The sequence below is a fragment of the Myotis myotis genome, unplaced genomic scaffold, assembly GCF_014108235.1.
Source record: "Myotis myotis isolate mMyoMyo1 unplaced genomic scaffold, mMyoMyo1.p scaffold_m19_p_2, whole genome shotgun sequence".
NCBI classification, from domain to species: Eukaryota; Metazoa; Chordata; class Mammalia; order Chiroptera; family Vespertilionidae; genus Myotis; species Myotis myotis.
In genome coordinates, this window is record NW_023416324.1 from 10,958,054 (window position 1) to 10,980,351 (window position 22,298).

The following is a 22,298-nucleotide window of genomic DNA, read 5'->3' on the forward strand; positions in this document are numbered from 1 at the left end:
CATTTCATTGGGAGTGAGGCAATAAACACTTCAATAAATATATCCATTGATCATCAGACACATCCTGATTTCAGAAACATTATAACGGGGACAACGTGCATCTCCAATGAGGCCATGGAGTAGCCCACCTTCCTTTGAGAAACTTGCTGGAGACCTTTTCTTAAGTCTTCCTTGCATGGATGTAGTTTGGCCAATGTTTTCTGTAAAAGAACCTAAAACAAGGCTGGGTTGTTTGATTTCCACCCCCCACCTACATCTCTGCCAGAGTTAATCACTCCCTTCCTTCCTGTGCCTTCTGCACGCCTCTTTCTTTCAAGCTGCAGTGTAATTTATGTGTTTACATACCTCCTCTGCAAGAGTCTGGGTTGGAGAGCCCGGAGCACATCCTGAATCCTGTCCTATTTGCCTCCGAGATCCCAACAAAGGGTCTGGCCCATTACAGGCTCTTAGTGAATATTTACTAAGGGAATGCATGAATGAATCAATGAGCAAATACATGGTAGAGTGGGTGAATGGTGATGCCTACACCTGTCAGATCCTCCGCCCACAGGTGTGTGTGTGTGTGTGTTCCCGTGTATGGCCACATCCCTGGTAGAACCCACACAAGTCTCCAGGGATTAGAGCATCAAAGAAGAGAGAGGGAGCAAAAGACAGAATTCCTTCTAGGCATTGGGGGGGAAGGACTTGGTTATGTGATCTTGTAGAAAAGAGCTGCTTTTACCTGGGGGAAAGGACCAGCCTCTGACCCTGTTATGGCCAAACCTCAGTGCCTCATCAAATCTGGGAGGACACCTGGTGCTGCTAACCTCACCTTCACCCTCCCAGCTCACAGGCAGGAAGGAGGCCAGACACATTTTCTCCCAAAAATATGCAGCAATGGCGGTTGCCATGAGCACTAGGATCCTCATGTTACTTGACATTCGTTTTTTTAGAAGTTCAGTTGCCATGGTAACAAAATACTGTTTGCCAGACTGAAGATGAATCTCTGGCTTAAATCTGAGGGAGATGAGGCTCTTTCTAGACATCTCCTGGAGTGGCAGGGCGGGACCAAGCCTTCCACCTCCGAACTCAATAAACATCAAAGAATTCAATCAAATTGCACGGAAGCAGCCTTGAAAAAAATGGTTGGGGTAAAAAATGGTTGATGGGAAGGGAGTTCAGCTCCCATCTGCCTGCCTGGGGTGGAGGGCTGCCCAACGTCCTCCTCAAAGCCACCCCAGGCACTGTCGACACCACCTGCCACATAGGTACGGGTGCCTGGTGCCAGTCACTGTTGCTGGTGCCACACAGCTTGAGAACAGACAAACACAGCCAGAGCTGATTCATTCAAAAATATATAACTGACCCTTGAACAACATGAGTTTGAACTGCGCAGATCCACTTAACACGGATTTTTTTCAATATACAGTTGGCCCTCTGGATCCCCAGGTTTCACTTCAGAGAGTCAATCAATCAAAAACAGTATTTTCCATCTTCAGTGGGGAATCCCACGGTGGAGGGCCAACTTCAGTTATACATGGATTTTCAACTGCACTGAGGGTTGGCACCCCTCACACCCATGTTGTTCAAGGGTCAATGGCATGTACTGAGCATCTCCTACTACCCATGGACAGTTGTAGCCACTGGGAGACAGATAAAAATCCTCCAGGAGGAGACTCAACCCTGCCCTCAAAAAGGCAGATGATAAGCAAATAAACAAGGAAAATATGGTTTATCAGAAGATGTGGTGGGTTGATGTTCACTTCCGGATCCCTGTGAACCATGTGACTATGTCTCCTCACATGGCAACCAGAGAAGATGCTACACTGTGGGCATTAAAGATGGAGGAAGAGGGCCCGAGCCTCGAATTTCGCCTCTAGAAGGTGGAGAAGGCAAGGAAACAGCTTCTCCCCTGGAGCCTTTGCCAAGGATGCAGCCCTGTGGCCCTATTTTAGACTTCCGACCTCCAGAACTGTAAGGTAAGAAATGTGTGTTGTTTTAAGCCACTGTTTTCGATCATCTGTTACAGTGACACGGGGAAATTAATACAGATGGTGACAAGTGCTGATGGAAAAAAAATACAGCAGAGAATGAGGGCAGAGAGAGCTGGTACCAGGGTGTGGAGGTGGCCCTTTGAAATGGGGTGGTTAGCAAACTGCTCTGAGAAGGTAGAATTTTTTTTTTTTTTTCAGCAAGATGTGAAGAAATTGATGAGGAGACCTGTTGGTGTCTGAAGAACATTCCTGGCTGAGGGGACAGCCGGTGTGAGGACTCTTCGGTGGGAGTGGACCTGGCCTGCTAGGGGAACATCAAGGAGGTCAGTGTGGAGTGATCACATCCGTAGGGGATGAGAATAATAGGGGAGGAGGTCAGCCAGGCCAAGGAGCAGCTGCTCTGAGGCCTGGTAGGCCATGAGGAATGCTACAGGCTGAATGTGTGCATCGCCCAAAAAAGTCATGTGAGGCTTTTGTGGGTGATTAAGTCACAAGAGTAAGCCCTGTGAATAAGATTAGTGCCCCGTATAAGAGACAGCAGAGAGCTCCCTCGCTCCTTCCGCCACGTGAGCACGCCGTGAGATGACCACTTATGAGCCAGGTTCACCAGACACCGAACCTGCCTGTGCTTCCCAGCCTCCAGAACTGTGAGAAATAAATGTGTGTTACTCATAAACCACCTAGTCTACAGAACTTCGTTACAGCAGCCGGAACAGACAGGAGCCACAGAAGGGTTTTGAATATGGGAGGGACATGACTGGGCAGGGTTACCTGCTAAAAGGGGCCCTGTGATGAGAATAGGCTGAGTTGGGCCCAGGGCATACGTGGGAAGAGCAGTGAGGAGGCTACTGCCTCCACTCAGGTGAAAGTGATTGGACCAGGGTGGGAGCCATGAACGTGTTGAGAAGCGGTCAGACCCTCCCGCAGACGGAGCTGATGGGAATGGGTAAAGATTGATTAAGGATGTGAGGACACTAGAGGAGTCGAGATTAATGCTAACTTTCTTGGCCTGAGCAACTGGGGAGGCTAGTTTGGTCATTTTAATTTTGAGATGTTTATTTGACCTACAAGTGGAGGGTAGGAAAGAGTCTGGAGTTCAGAGGAGAGATCGTCTGTAGATAGAATTGGGAGGTTGTTAGCTTCTAAGATGGTACTTCAAGCTAAAAGCGTGGATGAGACCACCAAGAGAATGTGGGTACGCCAACGTGTCAAGGAGATAAGGAGAACTCACCAAAGGAGCCCAGGTGAGTGGTCATTGAGCGAGAAGGACACCAAGTGAGGATGTAAAGGAAGTGTGTTGAGAAGGAAAGGTGGTCCGTTGTACCAAATGCTGGTTGGACCTCAGGAAGGTGAGAATCTGCCACGGGATTTAGCACCTTGGAGGTCATCGGTGACCTTGAGAAGTGCGGCAGAAGCCAAGGACAGACGTGAGGGGATCCAAGGGAGTAAGAGAGAAGGACTTGGACTCAAGAGGCAGAGAACACTTTCCAAGGTTTACTATAAAGAAAGGCAGAGAAATAAGCATCGGCTGAAGAGAGGTGTAAGATCAAGAGAGTGTTATTTTGCCCTAGCCAGTTTGGCCCAGTGGCTAGAGCATTGGTCTGCAGACTGAAGGGTCCCGGGTTCAATTCTGGTCAAGGGCACATGCCTGTGTTTTCGGCTTGGTCCCTAGTAGGGGGTGTGCAGGAGGCAGCTGATCAATGATTCTCTGTCATCACTGATGTTTCTATTTCTCTCTCCCTCCCTCTCTGAAATCAATAAAAATACATTTAAAAAAAGAGAGTGTTCTTTTGTTTGTGTTTGTATTTGTCTTATATGATGAAAGAAATGACTGCGTGTTTGTATGCTGATGAGCCAAAGAGAGGAGAGGGGGACAGATAACACAGAAGGGCAGGAGCTCTCTGCAGTGAGACCTGGAGGAAGTGACCAGGAACTGTGGAAGGGCTGGCTGCAGGCATTTCATCCACGCAGCGCACGGGATGCCATATATGAGCACAGATGCAAGTGCGTCGCTGAGTCTGGGGAAGTTCTCTCCTGTTGTCTCCATTTCCTTGGAAAAGTAGGAAGCAAGAGCCTCCGCTGAGAACAAGAACGAGGAAGGAGGCACGGAGGTCTGAAGAGAGAGGAGGAGGTGTGGAATCATCATGTAGGAAAGAGGAGAGTGAATGGACTGGGGAAGTATAGTTGGCTTGCCTGGCGGTGTAAGAGTTTACTGACGACGCATGGCCGTCAATGTAGCATGGCCTGTGATTTCTGTCTTTCTCCAGCCAGGCTGAGCTGCACGGGTGCAGACATGGAGTAGGTGCACAGCTGGAAGTAGAATTAAGGTTGCAGATAGAATTAAGGTTGGGAATCAGTTAACCATGAAACGGGGAGGTTATCGTGTATTGTCCAGGTAGGTCAATGTCACCCAGAGGCCCTTATAAGAGACAGAGGAAGGCAGTAGAGACAGAAGCATGAGAAAGACTCAGCCCAGTGTTGCTGACTTGAAGAGGGAGGAAGAGTCTATGAGCTAAGGGACAGGGGTGGCCTCTAGGAGCCGGATAGGCAAGGACACAGATCTCCCCCTCGAGCAGAAGGGACATGGGTCCCACTTCAGACTCTGACCTGCAGGACTGTAAGAGAACAATTAAGTTTGTGGCCATGTGTTATAGCAGCAGTAAGAAACTAACACAGGAATACGTGAGGAAGTCATGGATTGAAGGAGAGTGAGGAGGGAAATGAGCTCTGAGAAGGATGAAAAGATAGTCAGATCAGTGAACTGGAGGGCCAGGTGGAGTCAAAGAGTTGTTGGAGCTGGAACACCAGAAGGAAAAATTCTTATACTGTGGGATGCTTTCAACTGACATTCCAAAGGGCTGCAGTTATTGGTAATAGCTAGGTCAAGGATATGAGGGTGGGGATGCGTGCTGAGATGGCGTGGAGGACAGGATCCTCAGAGGATAAGGGAAATCTAGGAGGAAAGGGGATTTTGATTTGTGAGCCACAAAGGAGAACAAAAAGGACGCCTGCCCCACTGCAGGCCCAGCGGTTTGAGGGCTGTGGGACGGGACCAGCCATCTCTTGAGCAGGCTGCAGGAAAACATTGCATAGAGGGGCCGCCATTTAATCCCTTTTTATCCAGCCTCCCAATGCCTCCCGATGCCCCCATCGCCAAGCACGCACACTGGATGGGGCTGGCCCTGCGTGACCAATAGAATGTGGCAGAGAAACACTCCATGACCCTGGGACAAAGCACCAAAGGCTCCGCAGCTTCCATTCTGGCCTCTTGGCTCATTCACGCTGGGGAAAACCAGCCACCAAGCCACGAAGACACTCCAGCCGTCCCAGGAGGAGAAACTGAGGCCCCAGAGGAGCGGGGCCGCATTTGCCTCGATCTCCTCTGTGCCCTGCGCCTGCCACAGATCAAGTGTGCAGCAATCATTTGTTGAATGGCTGACTGGGTGAATGAAGAGCAACCATAGGTGGTTACATTAGGGAGTCAGGTAAAGGGATTCGTGTGGACGTCAGGGTCAGTACGAAAGGGAGCCAACCTGGAAATCCCCTTCTCTGGCCCTGCCTCTGCTCCCAGCTGCTCTGGCTCAAGGCCTGGTGGGCTGCAGCTGTCTCCTCTTACCCGTCCCATCCTGAGACCCAGCAGATCCTAGTACTGGCCTCAGTTTAGCCTGTTCTGCTTGTTATGCGAACATGGTTTTGCTCTGAGCTAGACTATGAGTTGATGGATGCACCAGGAGCTTATCTCTCAAATACAGGCAAGGCGTACTGAAAGGAAAATCTCCATCCATCACCTTTCTCGTCTCCTGCATCCATACCACTCAGTAGCTGGCCATCTGACGGCAGACTAATGCTATTCTGAAGTCTCCTTGATGCGTAATATACTTCAGAATGAATCGTCGTTTTTGTCGCATTCCTCCTTCTCTTTATTCCTTCGTCATGAATACACAATTTTTCCAACAGTTAAGAGCATGCCAAACTGACTTTAGTTACTGCTCTGCCAGTCACTCGCTGAGTGGCCTTCGGGAAGTCATTTAACCTCTCTGAGCCTCATCTCAGTTCCCCCATCTGTAAAATAAGAATTAATAGTTCCTTCTTTGCAAAGGTAATCGGGCCCGGCCAGTGTGGCTCAGCAGTTGAGCATCGACCTATGAACCAAGAGGTCACGGTTCAATTCCCAGTCAGGGCACATGCCCGGGTTTTAGGCTCAATCCCCAGTGGGAGGCGTGCAGGAGGCAGGTGATCCATGATTCTCTTTCATTTATGTTTCTCCCTCTCCCTCTCCCTTCCTCTCTGAAATCAATAAATATATATATATATATATATATATATATATATATATATATATGTATTTTTAAAGGTAATAGGGAGGACTGGCTACAAGAAAGGAAAAGGTTTTGCATAATGCCTGGCATATAGCAAGCTTGAAGTAAATATTGGTTTGTTATTGTTAGAAATGAACAGAGCCAAGTGAATTAGAAATAAATACAGCTTCAAACAAATCTGCAGCAGAATTTTGGATGTTCATGAGCATTCTAAAGCAGAGACTCTTCATTAAAAAAATACGCACACACAAAGTATACCAATCTAGCACCAAAAGGCATACGCACACACCTATAACTGAGATATAGCCACACGATCAATCATAGTTCATTTCTATTCATCACCTATATAATCACTTACAACCATCTGGGGATTACGAAAATTGTACTTTAAGAGCATTGAAAACCTTGCCAAAATCTCTCTAAAAGAAACAGTTCCCAGCCTTCAAGAGAAGCATCATACCAATTGCTATCTACATTTTTCAGAGAGGGAAGGCAGGCAGCCCAAGGTCACAAGATGAGTCACTGTCGGAAGTGAGACTTTAAAAAATACATAAAAATAAAAGTGCATGTGCTGTCCTTTAAGAATAATGTACTGACCTGTCCTCAATCAGGGATCTGCTCTGAGCTGTCTTTCCTGCAGTGGAAAGGATGAAGATGGAGTCAGATGGTGGGGACACAACTCATTCAGCTGCACACCTACTAAGTTCCAGATGTTGCTCAGGGCACGTGGAGTCGACAGTGTAAAAAATAGGTGCAACCCCTCCCTCAGAGTGCTCAGAGCCTTATGAGAAGAGGAGACAGGCATTAAATAAAGGATTACACAAATAATGAATTGTTTATAATTCTGATCACTGCTGTGAAGGGCAGAGCCAGGGAAGCCAGGAGAGGTCAGTGAACTATTTCCCTAGAGCAGGGACATTTAAGCATTAGCCTGAAAGACGAACAGGCTAGAGGAGGAAGGGTGGGGACAAGAGGGAACAGCATGTGGAAAGGACCTGAGGCGAGAAGGTGCTCAGTAGTTAGAGGACCTGGAAGGAGGCTAGCACAGGGGACTGGTCATACAGAGCTTTTGGGGCTAGTGTGACAGATTAGAGACCATTTAGTTACCTAATACAAATTCTCCTAAAGCTCTGTGACTTCAGACAACAATAAATATTTATTATCTCACAGTTTTGGTAAGTCGAGAATTTGGGAGCAGCTTAGGGTCTCCCATGAGGTTGCAGTGTAGGTATAAGCTGGGGCCGTGGTCATGTAAAGGCTTCAATAGATGAATCTGGGGCTGGAGAGTTCACTTCCAAGAAGCCTCCCTCAGGTGCATGGTAGCCTGGTGCTGGCTGTTGGTGGGAGGCCTCAGTCCCCTGACGTGCGGCCCTCCCCATTGGGCTGCCTGAGTGTCCTCATGATATGGTAGCTGGTTCCCCCATAGTGAGTGACCCAAGAGAGACCAAGGCAGAAGCTACAATGTCCTTCATGGCCTAGCCTCACAACTCACACAACTTCGTTTTCACAATCTTATTCATTACTTCGGCCGGTGCTACTCAGGGTAGGAGAGCTCTGCTCACAGGCATGAATACCAGGTGGCGAGGATCGCTGGGTCTGGTCTTGAACTCAGCACCCACTTAATAAAATGATCCCTAAGATGGCAGAATGTTCAAACCTGAAGGGACTGTTGCAGATTAGTCCAACTTCATTTGGCAGAAAAAAATAACTGCATAAATGCATTAAAAACATGCATTAATTAATCAATTGATATGCACTGAGGTACTGTACTTTTGCATTCCCAGAAAATGATCATGAGACCATGTGACTGCGATATATGAATCTTGAGCACAATTATCAAGCATCAGAAAAGCACTGAGGCGAGATTCCGGTTAGACGTGGAAAATTAAGGCAAACGCCGCATTCCTTCCCCAAGCCTCACTAAAATGATAATAAAGGAATAAAAGTGGCATAAATGACAGGGGAAAAAAAGAGGTGATGACAGCCGCCGAGAGGGGTCAACATGGACAAGGGATGACAAGCTCCTAGAGTGGAAAAGATGGAAACCCATGAGAATCCAACCCCAGCACTACGCTGGAAGCCCGTGGGGACCCAGGGATTCCAGGCACCAGACATCTCTGGTTATGAGGTGCAGGTGGTACCTAAAAACCCAGGATGAGATGAAAGCTAGCAGTGAGACCCCAGGTACCCTCGCTCTCCCGAGCAGCAAGAAGATCCCCGCCCCACCCCTTGCACCAAAAGACCAAAGCTTTGCTTTCTGGGGAAATTGACCCGAAACACCTCTGGACTGAGGACCCCGGGCACAGCGGAAGGGGAGGGAGGCACCATGTTGAGCGCGGTTTGACTGGCAGCCTGCGCACCAATCAGTGAGGCAGGAGGTCCCGGCTCCATCCACTCCCGGAATGTGAGCAGCCAGATGTGCAGGGCCTTGGCCCCATGGGCAGAAGACTGGCAGTGCTCTCTGGAGACACTGGCCAGCCCAAAAGAAAATACCTACAGACATTGCAGGGTCGTTAAAGAAAACTCAGAGCAGAACAGTAGGTAAAATGGTAAAAGCAGATTTAACCAGAAACTATAACAACAGGCGGGGAAAGACCTCATTTGGCGTGGCTCCGTGGTTGGGTGTTCCATTCTCCATCAGGGCACATGCCCAGGTGGCCGGTTCGATCTCTTTCCCTTCTTTTCTGAAAATAATAAGAATATATTTTTTTAAAAATAGAAGAGGGCTCAGTTCTGAATACAGCAGGCACAAGTAGGGATTTACAGCCAAGGCGCAGGTGGGAGTCAGTGTGGGAAAATACTAAGTGGAAACGTCAGGGGTAGGAGGGATTCTGACTTGACAGGAGTCCTGCTGAAGGCAGGCCAGGATCCTCAGACATCAGGGGGAGGAGGGGCCGGAGGGATGAAGAATTTGATCAGATATTCGATATTCAGGGTTGGGAGTTAAACTGACTTAACAAGATTACTGCTAAAACTGGGCGACGCAGGACTGGCTGGGATGGGATTAGTGGAGAACCGGTTCGGAGAAGCCTGGCTAAAATCTGATCAAGGAGAGTCTTTGTCAGGATTAAGTCACTAGAGATAACTAATGAGATCCACACATAGCAAGTCCCATTCACCCCCCAATCAGCTCGTGTGCCTCTCAGACACAATGATTAGCAGATGTCAGAGGAAAACTGTAAACATCAAAGTCAAAGGTCCACATTTTTAAAATTCATTATTTAAAAAAATTAAAAACACGAAGAAGGAACTCAGGAGCCAAGGAATGCCTAAAACTTAAGAGGGTTTTTAAAGACAACTATAGTTTAAAATTCCACAAAGAAAACAATTTCATTTGCAATAGCATCAAAAGAATAAAATACTTAGGAATTAACTTCTGATCAATGTTGTGAAGGGCAGAGCCAGGGAAGCCAGGAGAGGTCAGGGAACCATTTCCCTAGAGCAGGGACATGTAAGCATTAGCCTGAAAGACGAACAGGCTAGAGGAGGAAGGGTGGGGACAAGAGGGAACAGCATGTGGAAAGGACCTGGGGTGGGAAGGTGCTCAGTAGTTAGAGGACCTGGAAGGAGGCTAGCACAGGGGGCTGGTCATACAGTGCTTTTGGGGCCAGTGAGATTAGAGACCACACTAGTTACCTAATACAAATTCTCCTAAAGCTCTGTGACTTCAGACAACAATAAATATTTATTATCTCACAGTTTTGACAAGTCAAGAATTTGGAATCAGCATAGGGTCTCCCATGAGGTTGCAGTCTAGGCAAAAGATTTATACACTGAAAACTACAAAATGTTGCTGAAAGAAATTAAAGAAGCAACAAATAGATGGCAAGACATCTGTGTTCATGGATTGGGAGACTTCATATTCTTAAGATGTCAGTAGTACCCAAAGTCATGTACAGATTTAATGCAATCCTATCAAAATTTCAATGGCATTGTTGCACAAATAGAAAAATCCATCCTAAAATTCAGATGGCATCTCAAGGGACCCTGAATAGCCAAAATAATCTTGAAAAAGAACAAAGGTGGCGTTCTCATACTTCCTGGTTTCAAAACATATTACAAAGCTACAGTAATCAAAACAGTGTGGTAGTGACATAAAAAGACATACAAACTGCCAAAACCGGTTTGGCTCAGTGGATAGAGCGTCGGCCTGCGGACTGAAAGGTTTCAGGTTCGATTCCGGTCAAGGGCATGTACCTGGGTTGCGGGCACATCCCCAGTAGGAGGTGTGCAGGAGGCAGCTGATCGATGTTTCTCTCTCATCGATGTTTCTAACTCTCTATCTCTCTCCCTTCCTCCCTGTAAAAAATCAATAAAATATATTAAAAAAAAAAAGACATACAAACCAATGGAATAGAATAGAGACAGAAACATGTGCTTGCATATATGATCAGATGATTTTGTTGTTGTTGTTAATTCCCACCTGAAGATATGTTTTTATTGACCTTCCAGAGAGAGTGGAAGAGAGAGGGAAAGACAGAGAGAAACATCGATTTGAGAAAAACACATCAATTGGTTGCCTTATGCATGCGCCCTGACCAGGGTCGGGGCAGGGAGGAGTCTGCAACAGAGGTATGTGCCCTTGACCGGAATCAAATCCGGGACCCTTTGATCCACAGGCCAACGCTCTATCCACTGAGCCAAACTAGCTAAGGTAAGGGATTTTTGACAAGGATGCCAAAACCACTCTTTAGGGAAGAGACTGTCTTTTCAACAAATACTGTGTCACATGCAAAAGAATGATGGTGGACCCTTACCTTACACCATGTACCAAAATAAACCCAAAATGGATCAAAGACATAAAAGTAAGTCCCAAAACTATAAACTCTTAGAGGAAAAAATATGGGGGAAATCTTCATGACATTGGATTTGCGAGGGATTTCTTGAATTTGACACCAAAACGCAAACAACAAAAGTAGAAATAGATAAATTGGGCCACATCAAAATTGAAAACTTCTGTGCATCAAAGGACACAATCAACAGAATAAAAAAGGCAACATAAGGAACAGGACAAAATATTTGCAAATCATAAATCTGATCAGTAGTTAATATTCAGAATATATAAAGGACTCTTACAATTCAATGACAAAAAAAGAAATAGCCCAATCTAAAAATGGGCAAAGGACTTAAATGGCCCTTCTTTCTAAAGAAGATATACAAATAACCAACAAGCATATTAAAAAAATGTGCAACAGCCCAGCAGGCCTGGCTCAGTGGTGGAGCATCGACCTATGAACCAGGAGGTCACGGTTCAATTTCCCATCAGGGCACATGCCCGGGTTGTGGGCTTGATCCCCAGTGAGGGGTGTGCAGGAGTCGGCGGAGCCATGATTCTCTCTCATCATTGGTGTTTCTATCTCCCTCTCCCTTCCTCTCAGAAACCAATTAAAAAAAAAGTATATATATTTTTTAAAATGTGCAACATCACTAATTAGGGAAATGCAAATCAAAACCACAATCACAACCCACAGGATAGTTATTAAAAAAAAAACCCAAACAAACAAAATAACTAGTGCTGGCAAGGGTATACGGAAATGGGAAGTCTTGTACAATGTAAAATAGTGCAGCAGCTATGAAAAACAGTATGGTGGCTCCTCAAAAAATATACACTAGAATTACCATATGATCCAGTAATTCCACTTCTGGTTACATATCAAAAAAACAATTGAAATCAGAGTCTCGAGGAGATATTTGTACACCCATGTCATCGCAGCATTACTCACAATAGCCAAAAGGTGGAAACAGCCCAAGTGTCCATCAACGGCTGAGTGGATAAACAAAATGTGTTATATACATACAATGAAATATTATTCATCCTTAAAAAGGAAGGAAATTCTGACATATGCTACAACATGGAGAAACATTGAGGACATTATGCTAGGTGACATAAGCCAGTCATAAAAGGACAAATACTCTATGATCCCACTTATATGAGGTATCTACAGTGGTTAAATTCATAGAGACAGGGTTAAATAGTGGTTGCCAGGAACAAGGAACAGGGAGAAACTGGGAGTTATTGTTTAATGGATGCAGAGTTTTGATTTTACAAGAGAAAAAGTTGTGAAGACGGGTTGCACAACAATTGCATATACTTAATATGAACTTAAGAATACACTTAAGAATAATTAAGGTGGCAAACTCTATGTGTGTATTTTATCACAATTACAAATCAAAGCAATTATAAGTAACATTCTTAGAGATATTATTATGTCCATGAACAAGAATAGGATACTATAAAAAAAAAGAAGAAATTGCTCTTAGAAGTGAAAAATTATGAGAAGAGATATGAAAAAAATCTAATAGAAAAGTTGGAAGGTTAAGTTGAGGTAATGGCCCAGAAAATAGAACAAACATTTTTTTAAATGAAAAATTGGAAAGAACATTTTGAAAAATTAGAGTATCAATCCAAGAAGCCCAATATCCAACTAAATTAGAAAATAAACAAATCCAGAAAACAGAGTGGAGGAAATTAGCCCAAAGAAATGTCCCCAAAATTGATTTCCAGATTAAAAAATATTGATTTACAGACTAAAAGACCCACCAAGTGCTCAGAGTAAATGCACATCATCATGAAACTTTAGACCTCTGGAAAATTCTAGAAACTGCCAGAGAGAAAAATTGGCTCACACTTAAATGATTAGGTCTCTGAATGTCATTTGACTTTTCAACAGCAGCAGTGAATCATGTCCTCAGAATTCTGAGGGAAATTTATTTCCAATCCAGAATTCTACACCCAGCAGAACCATCAGTCAAAGCTACTGGACTATATGCTTTGCCAAAACAAGGAAATAAATCAGGGCAGGGTGGAGGGGGTGGGGCAAGGGATCCAGAAAACTGGACCCAGTACAGGAAAAAGGCAGAGGAAATTCCTAGGATGGTAGCAGAGCAAAATCCCAGGACAATAGCCACACAGGTCTATAGAGTAGTCCAGGTCGGAGCCCAGAGAGGAGGCCTCCAAGAGGGGTGTGTCTCTAAGAAACACGTAGACCTAAAGATCACCTGGTGAGTTCGACCAGGCTGACAGTTGGGAGATGAATTAGTGGTAGGTATGCAGGGAAGCTTTTGGTTTCTTTGATTACATACCAGGTACTTCCAGAAAAGTAAAAAAGTTGCCCATGAAAAAAGCTCCCAACTTTGCCTCAACCATCACTACTTCATAGATTGGCATGCAGTGGAATTTTTTTCTTTTTTTCAATTTGATTTTTATTTCTTTGTATTAGTTTAAAAAGTCACACAGCTGGTTTATAGGAGACACTATTTACTAATAAAATACGTTAATCCGCCCTAGCTGGTTTGGCTCAGTGGATAGAGTGTCAGCCTGCGGACTGAAGGGTCCCAGGTTCGATACAGGTCAAGGGCACACGCCCAGGTTTGGTCTCGTTCCCCAGTAAGGGGTGTGTAGGAGGCAGCCTATCAATGATTCCCTCTCATCATTGATGTTTCTATCTCTCTCGCCCTCTCCTTTCCTCTCTGAAATCAATAGAAATATTTTTTAAAAATAAATAAATAAAATACATTAATCCTCTGCCCCACCCTTCTCCAGTCTCAATTCTCATTCCCAAAGACTATTTTCTACACATTTTAGATGGCACTTCTGTCATATGTGTTCTTAAATAACACTTCTAATTCAAATTTCCCAATTTTTAAGACATGACCTTCCTGCTATGGAAGATGAAGATTTAATGCTCTTTTACCTACTCCCATCAAACACATTTTGTAACCTCCCTCCCGGCTTAGTTAGAGTATTTTGTTGTTGTGGCGTCATTACTCAGCGTTTAATTAGTAGGACTATGGAAATATTCAAAGCTGGGCCTTGAAGGGTGCCCACTGAGGAAATAGAAAGGACCATGGAAGCTGGGAGGACAGTTGAGTCCTCTAAACTTTAGAGTCTAAAGGAACAAGTTTGGAGGAAGAAAAGCAGAAGGCCACGCCTGGGGGTGTATGGAGGAGCCTCTGAAGGGAGGAGTGGTCCAGGGGTGGGAGGGGTATGGGAATCCCTGCCAAGGAAGCCCAGATGAGTGGCTAACAAGGGCTGACAATGTCAAATACTGCTTTGAGGTCCAAGGACTTAACATAAAAACACTGCGATCTCACACGGTCCTGGGTCCTCACCCCCAGAGAGGATTTGCCAAAAGCAGTGGGAACAGCACAGAACCAGGTCTAGGTGAGCAAGCCACCTGTCCGTGGCTTCTTGCTCTTTATTCTCTAGTAGGCAGAAGGCTTCGTTACCAGGTAAAATGCGTGCAATACCAGAGATATAGTATACTTATATAAACAATTGTTGTTTATCTGAAACAAATTTAACTGGTGTCCTGTGTCTTTATATGTTAACCCCAGAAACGTCAGGACGCTAGCCTTGGACAAAAGCTTGGAGGCATCTCAGCCTTGCAAATTGAGACTTTGCTGTTGGCCACTCCCACCAGCCCCTGCTATTTTCGGGGAGGGGAGCCCCAGGGCAGTAAGGTCCAGAGGGTTTGTTGAGGAGACCCAAGGCGGGAGCTACAGCAGGATTTTTTAATGTCCTTCAGGCCAAAAACAACCAAAGTCCATTCTAAAAGGGGGGCTGGTTGAGTTCATGTCTTCATTAGATCCCAGGGCTAACCTGGCACCATGAAAAGCACTCGGATGATCACTGGGCTTCTCAGAACCTGTTCTCTTGTGGGGAAATGAGGTCATGTCTACATCTCCGGGGTGAGAACAGAGGGAGACTTCCATGTCCTTCCGGTGCAATTTTTACCACAAGCACGGATTTTTTTTTTTTTTTTTTTTTTTTAGAGTTCCTATTTTATTTTTTATTTTTATTTTTTTAATATATTTTTATTGATTTCAGAGAGGAAGAGAGAGGGAGAGATTAGAAACATCAACGATAAGAGAGAATCAAGGGTCGGCTGCCTCCTGCATGGCCCCCGCTGGGGATCAAGCCTGCAACCCAGGCATGTGCCCCTGATGAAATTCGAACCTGGGACCCTGCAATCCGCAGTCCGGCGCTCTATCCACTCGGGTTATTTTTATAATCAGCCAAAGGCAGTAAAGATATTTCCATATTGTAAATAAAATAAAGTAAGGCTGCAGTAGACCAGAAATCTGTGGCCCCTCCAAAGCTATGATTCTGTAATTCTAAGTAATTTCTTGTTCTTTATTTGCATGTCATTTTAGAGCATTCAGAAATGCGGCCTTGTTGTGGATTTTTTGCTTTTATTCCCCTAAGGCAGCGGTTCTCAACCTGTGGGTCACGACCCCTTTGGGGTCGAACGACCCTTTCACAGGGGTTGCCTCAGACCATCGGAAAACACATATATAATTACATATTGTTTTTGTGATTAATCACTATGCTTTAATTATGTTCAATTTGTAACAATGAAAATACATCCTGCATATCAGATATTTACATGATGATTCATAACAGTAGCAACATTACAGTTATGAAGTAACAACGAAAATAATGTTATGGTTGGGGGTCACCACAACATGAGAAACTGTATTAAAGGGTCGCGGCATTAGGAAGGTTGAGAACCACTGCCCTAAGGATTCTGAACTCAGCCACTCACTACTCCTGCCCTCTACCTTGAATGTTGCCCCCACTGTGAAGCACATCACTGCCCCCCACTCTCAGAGGACTTGCTTCCGTCTGGCCAGGCCCAAAAGTCTAGGTCTAGGCTCATATCTGACCTGGCGGGCTCCCCAGATGACCTGTTCTGCAGCCAAGGAAAGGGCTCAGGCGAGAGCCTCCTGTGGCAGCTCCCGGGCCCCCATCAGCGCAGACCTGGGAATCTAGGGAGCTTGTGTCTTAACAAATCCTGAAAGGGGAGGTGTGTCCCCACACTCAGGGACAACTGTCTCCTTCCCAGCACATCAGAACCCCTCCCTAGAAGGAGCCCCCACTGGAGGGTCCCGGGGGAGGATGGAAAATGCCCCATCCACATGCAGCATATGGATGCAGAGAGTGAGGGCCCGCTCATGAGGGTCACTCAAGCCTGAGTGGGCCCTAGTTCCACCTCCTACCAGCCTTGTGACCTTGGGCAAGTCACTTAATTGGCCTGGGCTGTCCTGAGGGTCCAATGGGATACCCAGAACAAACCCTCAGGGGTGCTGGGCAATGCTGGGCGAAGTCACCGTCCCTTTTCTCTGTTTAATCCTCTGGAGAAGCCAGAGGCGGTCCTTTGGCCAGAAAGGAGCTTTTCATCTGCTGGGCCCACAGGCCCCCAAAATGCTCTGGAAGTTTCCTGCACCCTCAAAGGATACCCTCCCTGCTTCGAGCCAAGCGAGGGGCACTAGCAGCCACTGGAGCATTGCCGGGCCTCCCAGCTCAGACGAAGCGCCTGGCCCACGACCTTGGAAGAACCTGGGAGAGAGCTTCACCAGGCGACAGTACTTTTCCACTGCACCGCTCAGGCCACCTCAGCTGGCTTTCTGCTGTGCAGACAGGAGGCAAAGGGAGCCAGGCCGCCCCATCAGGAACCCTCCCAAAACCACGCTGAGACCTGGGGGTAAGAACACGCTGTGCTGAGCGGCAGGGGGAATCCTAGAAAGAGAGGAGGGGGGTCGCTAATGCGGCTCTGGGAGCTTGGAGACCACCAGTGAGGCCCGAGAAATCTGCATTGGCAAAGCCCTCCCTCCGCTGCAGGCGGTTCCTACTCCCTACCCGCCCCTCCCACCCCCACCGCTCCAGTAATAATGATTAAATCCGTTCTAGCGCGCCTGTGCTGGGTCTTGGGCTGGGAGCAGCGCTAGCTTGCGAGGGGGAGGAGAGGGTGGAGGGCGAGGGGAGGGGACAAGAAAGCTAGCGGTCCCGCCCGGTGATGCAGGCAGCCCTGGGAGGTGGAGCCCCACGCCTGAGGAGTCCCCACCGCAGTCGCGCTCTGTCTACCCCACCGAGCAGCAGCCGCCAGCCCCAGCTCCGGAGACCTCACATTGAAGCGTCAGGGACCGCGGGATCCACCCTGTTCAGGCCCGGGGGCGCCTCCGCCACGCCCAGCCCCCACCCCTCCTAGCTTCCCAGACGGCTGAGCGACTCCCGGGGGAAGCGGCTCCCGGACGCTCGGCCGCCGCCCGACCATCTCGGCTGCCAGCCCGGCTGGGCACCGGGCATCTGCGAAGCTAGCTCTGTTTGGCACTGGCCATCTCCGGGCACCTACCGTCTCGGGCGCCGCCCAGCTTCTTGCGACTCCCGGGCCGTGGACTTCGCGCCCTCCCCGACCCCGGCCGCTGGGCAGGACGCCCGTGAGCTTCCGGCGACCCCAGCCCCTTCGGCCGCCGCCGCGATGCTGCCCTGGAGACGGAACAAATTCGTGCTGGTGGAGGATGAGGCCAAGTGCAAGGCGAAGAGCCTGAGCCCGGGGCTCACCTACACGTCGCTGCTCTCCAGCTTCCTCCGCTCCTGCCCGGACCTGCTGCCCGACTGGCCGCTGGAGCGCCTGGGCCGCGTGTTCCGCAGCCGGCGGCAGAAAGTGGAGCTCAACCGGGAGGACCCGACCTACACCGTGTGGTACCTGGGCAACGCCGTCACCCTGCACGCCAAGGGCGAGGGCTGCACCGACGACGCCGTGAGCAAGATCTGGGCGCGCTGCGGGCCGGGCGGGGGCACCAAGATGAAGCTGACGCTGGGGCCGCACGGCATCCGCATGCAGCCGGGCGAGCGCAGCGCCGCGGGGGGCCCCGGGGGCCGGCGGCCGGCGCACACCTACCTGCTGCCGCGCATCACCTACTGCGCGGCGGACGGGCGCCACCCGCGCGTCTTCGCCTGGGTCTACCGCCACCAGGCGCGCCACAAGGCCGTGGTGCTGCGCTGCCACGCCGTGCTGCTGGCGCGGGCGCACAAGGCGCGCGCCCTGGCCCGCCTGCTCCGCCAGACCGCGCTGGCGGCCTTCAGCGACTTCAAGCGCCTGCAGCGCCAGAGCGACGCGCGCCACGTGCGCCAGCAGCACCTCCGCGCCGGGGGCGCCGCCGCCTCCGTGCCCCGCGCGCCGCTGCGCCGCCAGCTCAACGCCAAGTGCGCCTACCGGCCGCCCGCCGCCGAGCGCGGCCGCGGGGTGCCGCGCCTCAGCAGCATCCAGGAGGAGGACGAGGAGGAGGACCCGGACGCGGAGGAGCGCCCGGAGGGAGCCCCCCAGCCCGAGCGGGCCGAGGTGCTCAGCCTGACCCGGGAGCTGAGGACGTGCAGCCTGCGGGGCGCCCCAGCGCCTCCGCTGCCCGCACAGCCCCGCCGCTGGAAGGCCGGCCTGAGGGAGCGGGCGGGCCAGGCGCGCTGAGAGCGGACCCGGCAGGACTCCCGGCCCCAGACCCGGCCGGCCTGACACAGCCTCCAACCCCGGCCCTACCCGCTTGGCTCCTCCCTGGCCCCTGGCCCCTGCCTGCCTCGTGGTCTCCGTTGTCTGTTCTGCGCCTCATCCTGCCTCGGGGTGACGCCTGATATGCCCTTGATTATTTGGGGACAAGTTGGGGGGAGGAGTAGCCGATGTTCACCTCATCCCCTCCACCCCCATCCGGAGTTTCTGGGCGCCCTCCATTGTGGAATTGCCTCCTACGCTTTACACCAAGTCTCTTTGAGAGACAAAAAAAAAAATTTTTTTAAATCCTCAAGATAAGGGGGGAGAAGTTTCCAGAAATCCTGGAGGGTGGCTTGGACCTTGGCCAGGTGGAGGCAGTGGCCCTGCCCTTGGCAGCCTCGCCTTTCTCCCTGGGATGAGGACGACCCAGGTGAGGCCTTCTTGTAGGGGAAGAACAGTGGCTCTGGGGAATGGAGGCCGGGCCCCAAGATGGGAACTGAGTGTGCTGCCTACACAAAAGGGGAACTTCGCAGGCCCTCTGCCTGGCCTCGCTACCCCCTGGAGAAGATTGGGATGGTTCTACCAACCCAAACAACAGATTAGGCCGGTAAAAGCTGTTTGCACCAAGCCTGTGCCGGCACCTGGCATCCCCACAAGACTCCTCATCCACCCCATCTCTCTGCAGACAGATGTGTGTGGTTCCCCACTAGGTACCCCACAACCAGGACCAAGACAGGGCCTCCAGAGGAGGTAAGGAGAACCTTTGGCCGGGGTTTGGGGACACTGACTACCCAGAAAGTGGATGTAGGTGGGATGGCCCCAAGTGGAGGCTTGTCAGAGCAGGAGGGACCTGCCAGCAGCTGGATTCTCAAAGCAGGGTGAGGAAGGAGGGTGCGTTACCCCAACAGAGGGAGTGGGCCCCTGCCCAGGCGTCTGTCCACAAGGTCACAAAAAGCCCAAAGATCTGTGTGTCACCAACTGATCATTGTAAATAAAGTGGATTTGCTTTTTCAGCCTTGTCATCATTCCTGTGTTGTGCTGGATGCCAGGCCTGCGGGGGGGAGGAGTGGGGTGAAAAGATTCTCATCAGAAGCCTAAAGGAAAGGAGAAGACCCCAGAAAGAGGCCCCTTTAGCAGCTGGAACCAACTCTCAGGGTTGGGGAGGTAGGAGGGCTATGCCAGGAAGCTGTTCCCTGGATGTCAGGGAATGAGACGGTGGCAGGTGCCTCACCTGCAGATCACATGTGTCAGGCCCTGGAGGAGTGCCCACTGTCTGTTTCAGCCTCCCAGAGTGTGTCTCCTCCTGGTGCTTCTCGTCAGCTATGTGTCTTTGAGAAGATTCCTGTGTCTGTCAAAACGTGTTATTTACACTGTCTCCTCGGGGCTGAGAAAGGAGGCAGACTAAGGGGCGGGGGGGGGGGGGGGGGCCTGGCTGGCATGGCTCAGTGGTGCACCTGCGTACCAGAGTCTCAGGTTCGATTCCCAGTCAAGGGCTTGTACCAGGTGGCAGGTTTGATCCCCAGCCCTGGGGGAGGCCACCAATCGATGTGTCTCTTTCACATCTCTCATCTTCCTCCTCTCTCTCTCTCTCTCTCTCTCTCTCTCTCTCTCTCTCTCTCACACACACACACACACACACACACACACACACACACCCTCCCTGTTTCTCTCTCCCCCATCCTCTCCCAGCCACTTCCACGCTCTCTAAAAATCAATGGAAAAATATACTGAGGTGAGGATTAACAACAAAAATAGGAGAGGGTGGGCCACCCAATCTTTTTTCAGAGGAGCTGGAGAAATCTGTCCGGACCTTTGTGGCCGTGCGCGCCTTGAGCTGGGATGATAGCTTCTTTAGTTCGTGCTGATCTGGGCACTGATCCCAGAGTTATCCAGAGCCCAGACGAGTGGCCTCTGCAATCGCCAGTGAGCATGATGGTTCTGTTTCCTGGAGCTGCGGGAACAGAGGGTGCCACTGCCACTTCGCCCTGGGGATCCCAGGCGTGGCCAGGGCACTTTGAAGGGGACAGCTGGGGTTGGCTCCACATGTTCAGGGCGGGGAGGGGTGACAAGGAGGCCCTGCATGGTCGTTGCTTCCCTCTTATGTCGCGACAGGAGGTTTGTTGGTGTTTCTCCACGTTGGCAGGAGGAGAAAAGGAAGTAGGAGGTGTCAGACCTGGGAGAGGAGGATGGGCTGTGGGCAAGGCAGCCTCTGGGGTGTGAGACCGCCTCACCCAGAAACAGGTCACGAGCATGCCCTCTTTAATCAGGTTCCTGCAGCAGATCTTTCCTCGGCGCCTGCCATGGGACAGGCACCGAACTAGGCTCTGGAGTCCAGGGGTCCCTCCCTTGTGGCTTCTACAGTCTCAAGTGAGATGCACATGATTAAAGGAGCAGTTGCTATGTAATCGTTCACAGACATGCTCTCAGCCTCAGTGGCTGTTCTCCACTTTTCTCTGGCAGCCTCCCAAAGCACAGACACACACACACACACACACACACACAGCCACCTCCTTCCTTCTCTTGCTCACCCTCTGCTCTGTAGACCCAGAGTTAGAAGGCCCAAGACCTCCTGGGTGACATTGAGCAACTCATGCAGACTCTCTGAGCCTCAGCCTTATCAGTGGTAAAAGGGGGAGACTATCTACCTTGCAGGCTGACTGTAAGAATGAAATAGAATCGCCTCTTTGAAAATGCTTTGGTAAATAATAAAATGGTTGTTCTCCAGCGCATGTGGAGAACAACCATTTTACCCAGAGGGCCCTTCTCTGTAAAGGATATTTCATTGTGCCTTCCCCCAACTCCCCTTTCCCTGGCAGCAGCAGACCTGGAATGAATGATGAGATAAGCCACCAGTGAACCAATACAGTGCCAACTGCCACCGGGTCGCAGGGTGGGGTGTTTGGTGCTTCAACCCCAGGCCCCAGGCGTCATTGCTACCAAGAGAGGGAGACAAAACCTGGGAAACCAGGGCCACTGCCATCTTCCCTGATCTTAGACCAAAATGGAGAAGAGCCTGAACCACTTGTCAAGCGGTCTGGTGCCCCTTCGTCTCTTCTCCTGGCTTCAGCTTCCCCACCTGTAAAATGAAGATTGGGAGGCGGTGGACAATGGTTTTCAAATCCGAGTCCTAGATTTCCCCGGGGTGCCCTTGGAGCTGCTGTGGGACCCATGGGAAATGGAGTGGGGAGTCCCCCAACCTGCTCGAACTGGAGCAGCCTCTCTGTCTTCTCCTTGGGGTTCCTGTGATTCTCTGAATAATGGGATCCTGTAGATATTTCCTTTTAAGTTTAAATCACTGGGTGACATGCTCTCTAAACTTCCCTTCCAGCCCCGATGCCCTATGTGTCTAAGGGCTGATAGGCCTGAGATGTAATGTTGGAGGGTGTACAGGTGGCAATGGAGGGCTTGCCGAGAACAGGCAGCCCAGGGCAATGTGGGAAGTGTGACCCCAGCTAGGCCAGCCACTTGGAGTCAAGACGCTTCCCGGGACCTCTGGGGCCTGATTTCCAGCTCTCTCCAACCGACTCCAGGGGGCTAGGCTGTGACTGATGTGATTTATGCCACAGCACACAGCTCACAGCTCACAGATCAGTGGGCCGACCCACCCACCAGTGCCATCCTGTTCACTGCTTCTCCTCCACGCATGGACCTGTCCCCATTCCCCAGACAGGGCCACCGCTAGGCTTGTGCCCATGCTATTCTCGTGACCTGGAACATCCTTCCCTCGGGCTATGCAAATC

At 49.7% G+C, this 22,298-nt stretch overlaps 1 protein-coding gene across 1 annotated transcript; it reads left to right on the top strand.

Annotated features, from left to right (window-relative positions):
- Nucleotides 1-17,054: 17,054 nt before the first annotated feature.
- Nucleotides 17,055-19,571, top strand: FAM43B (family with sequence similarity 43 member B). Its single transcript, XM_036352686.1, has one exon. It carries the CDS (start codon nucleotides 17,554-17,556, stop codon nucleotides 18,538-18,540), a length of 987 nt encoding a protein of 328 aa, XP_036208579.1. The 5' UTR covers nucleotides 17,055-17,553; the 3' UTR covers nucleotides 18,541-19,571.
- Nucleotides 19,572-22,298: the final 2,727 nt, after the last annotated feature.

Bases quoted from the DNA above. Each gene is read 5' to 3' on its own strand.
- FAM43B (XM_036352686.1), top strand. From the start codon at position 17,554: ATGCTGCCCTGGAGACGGAACAAATTCGTGCTGGTGGAGGATGAGGCC.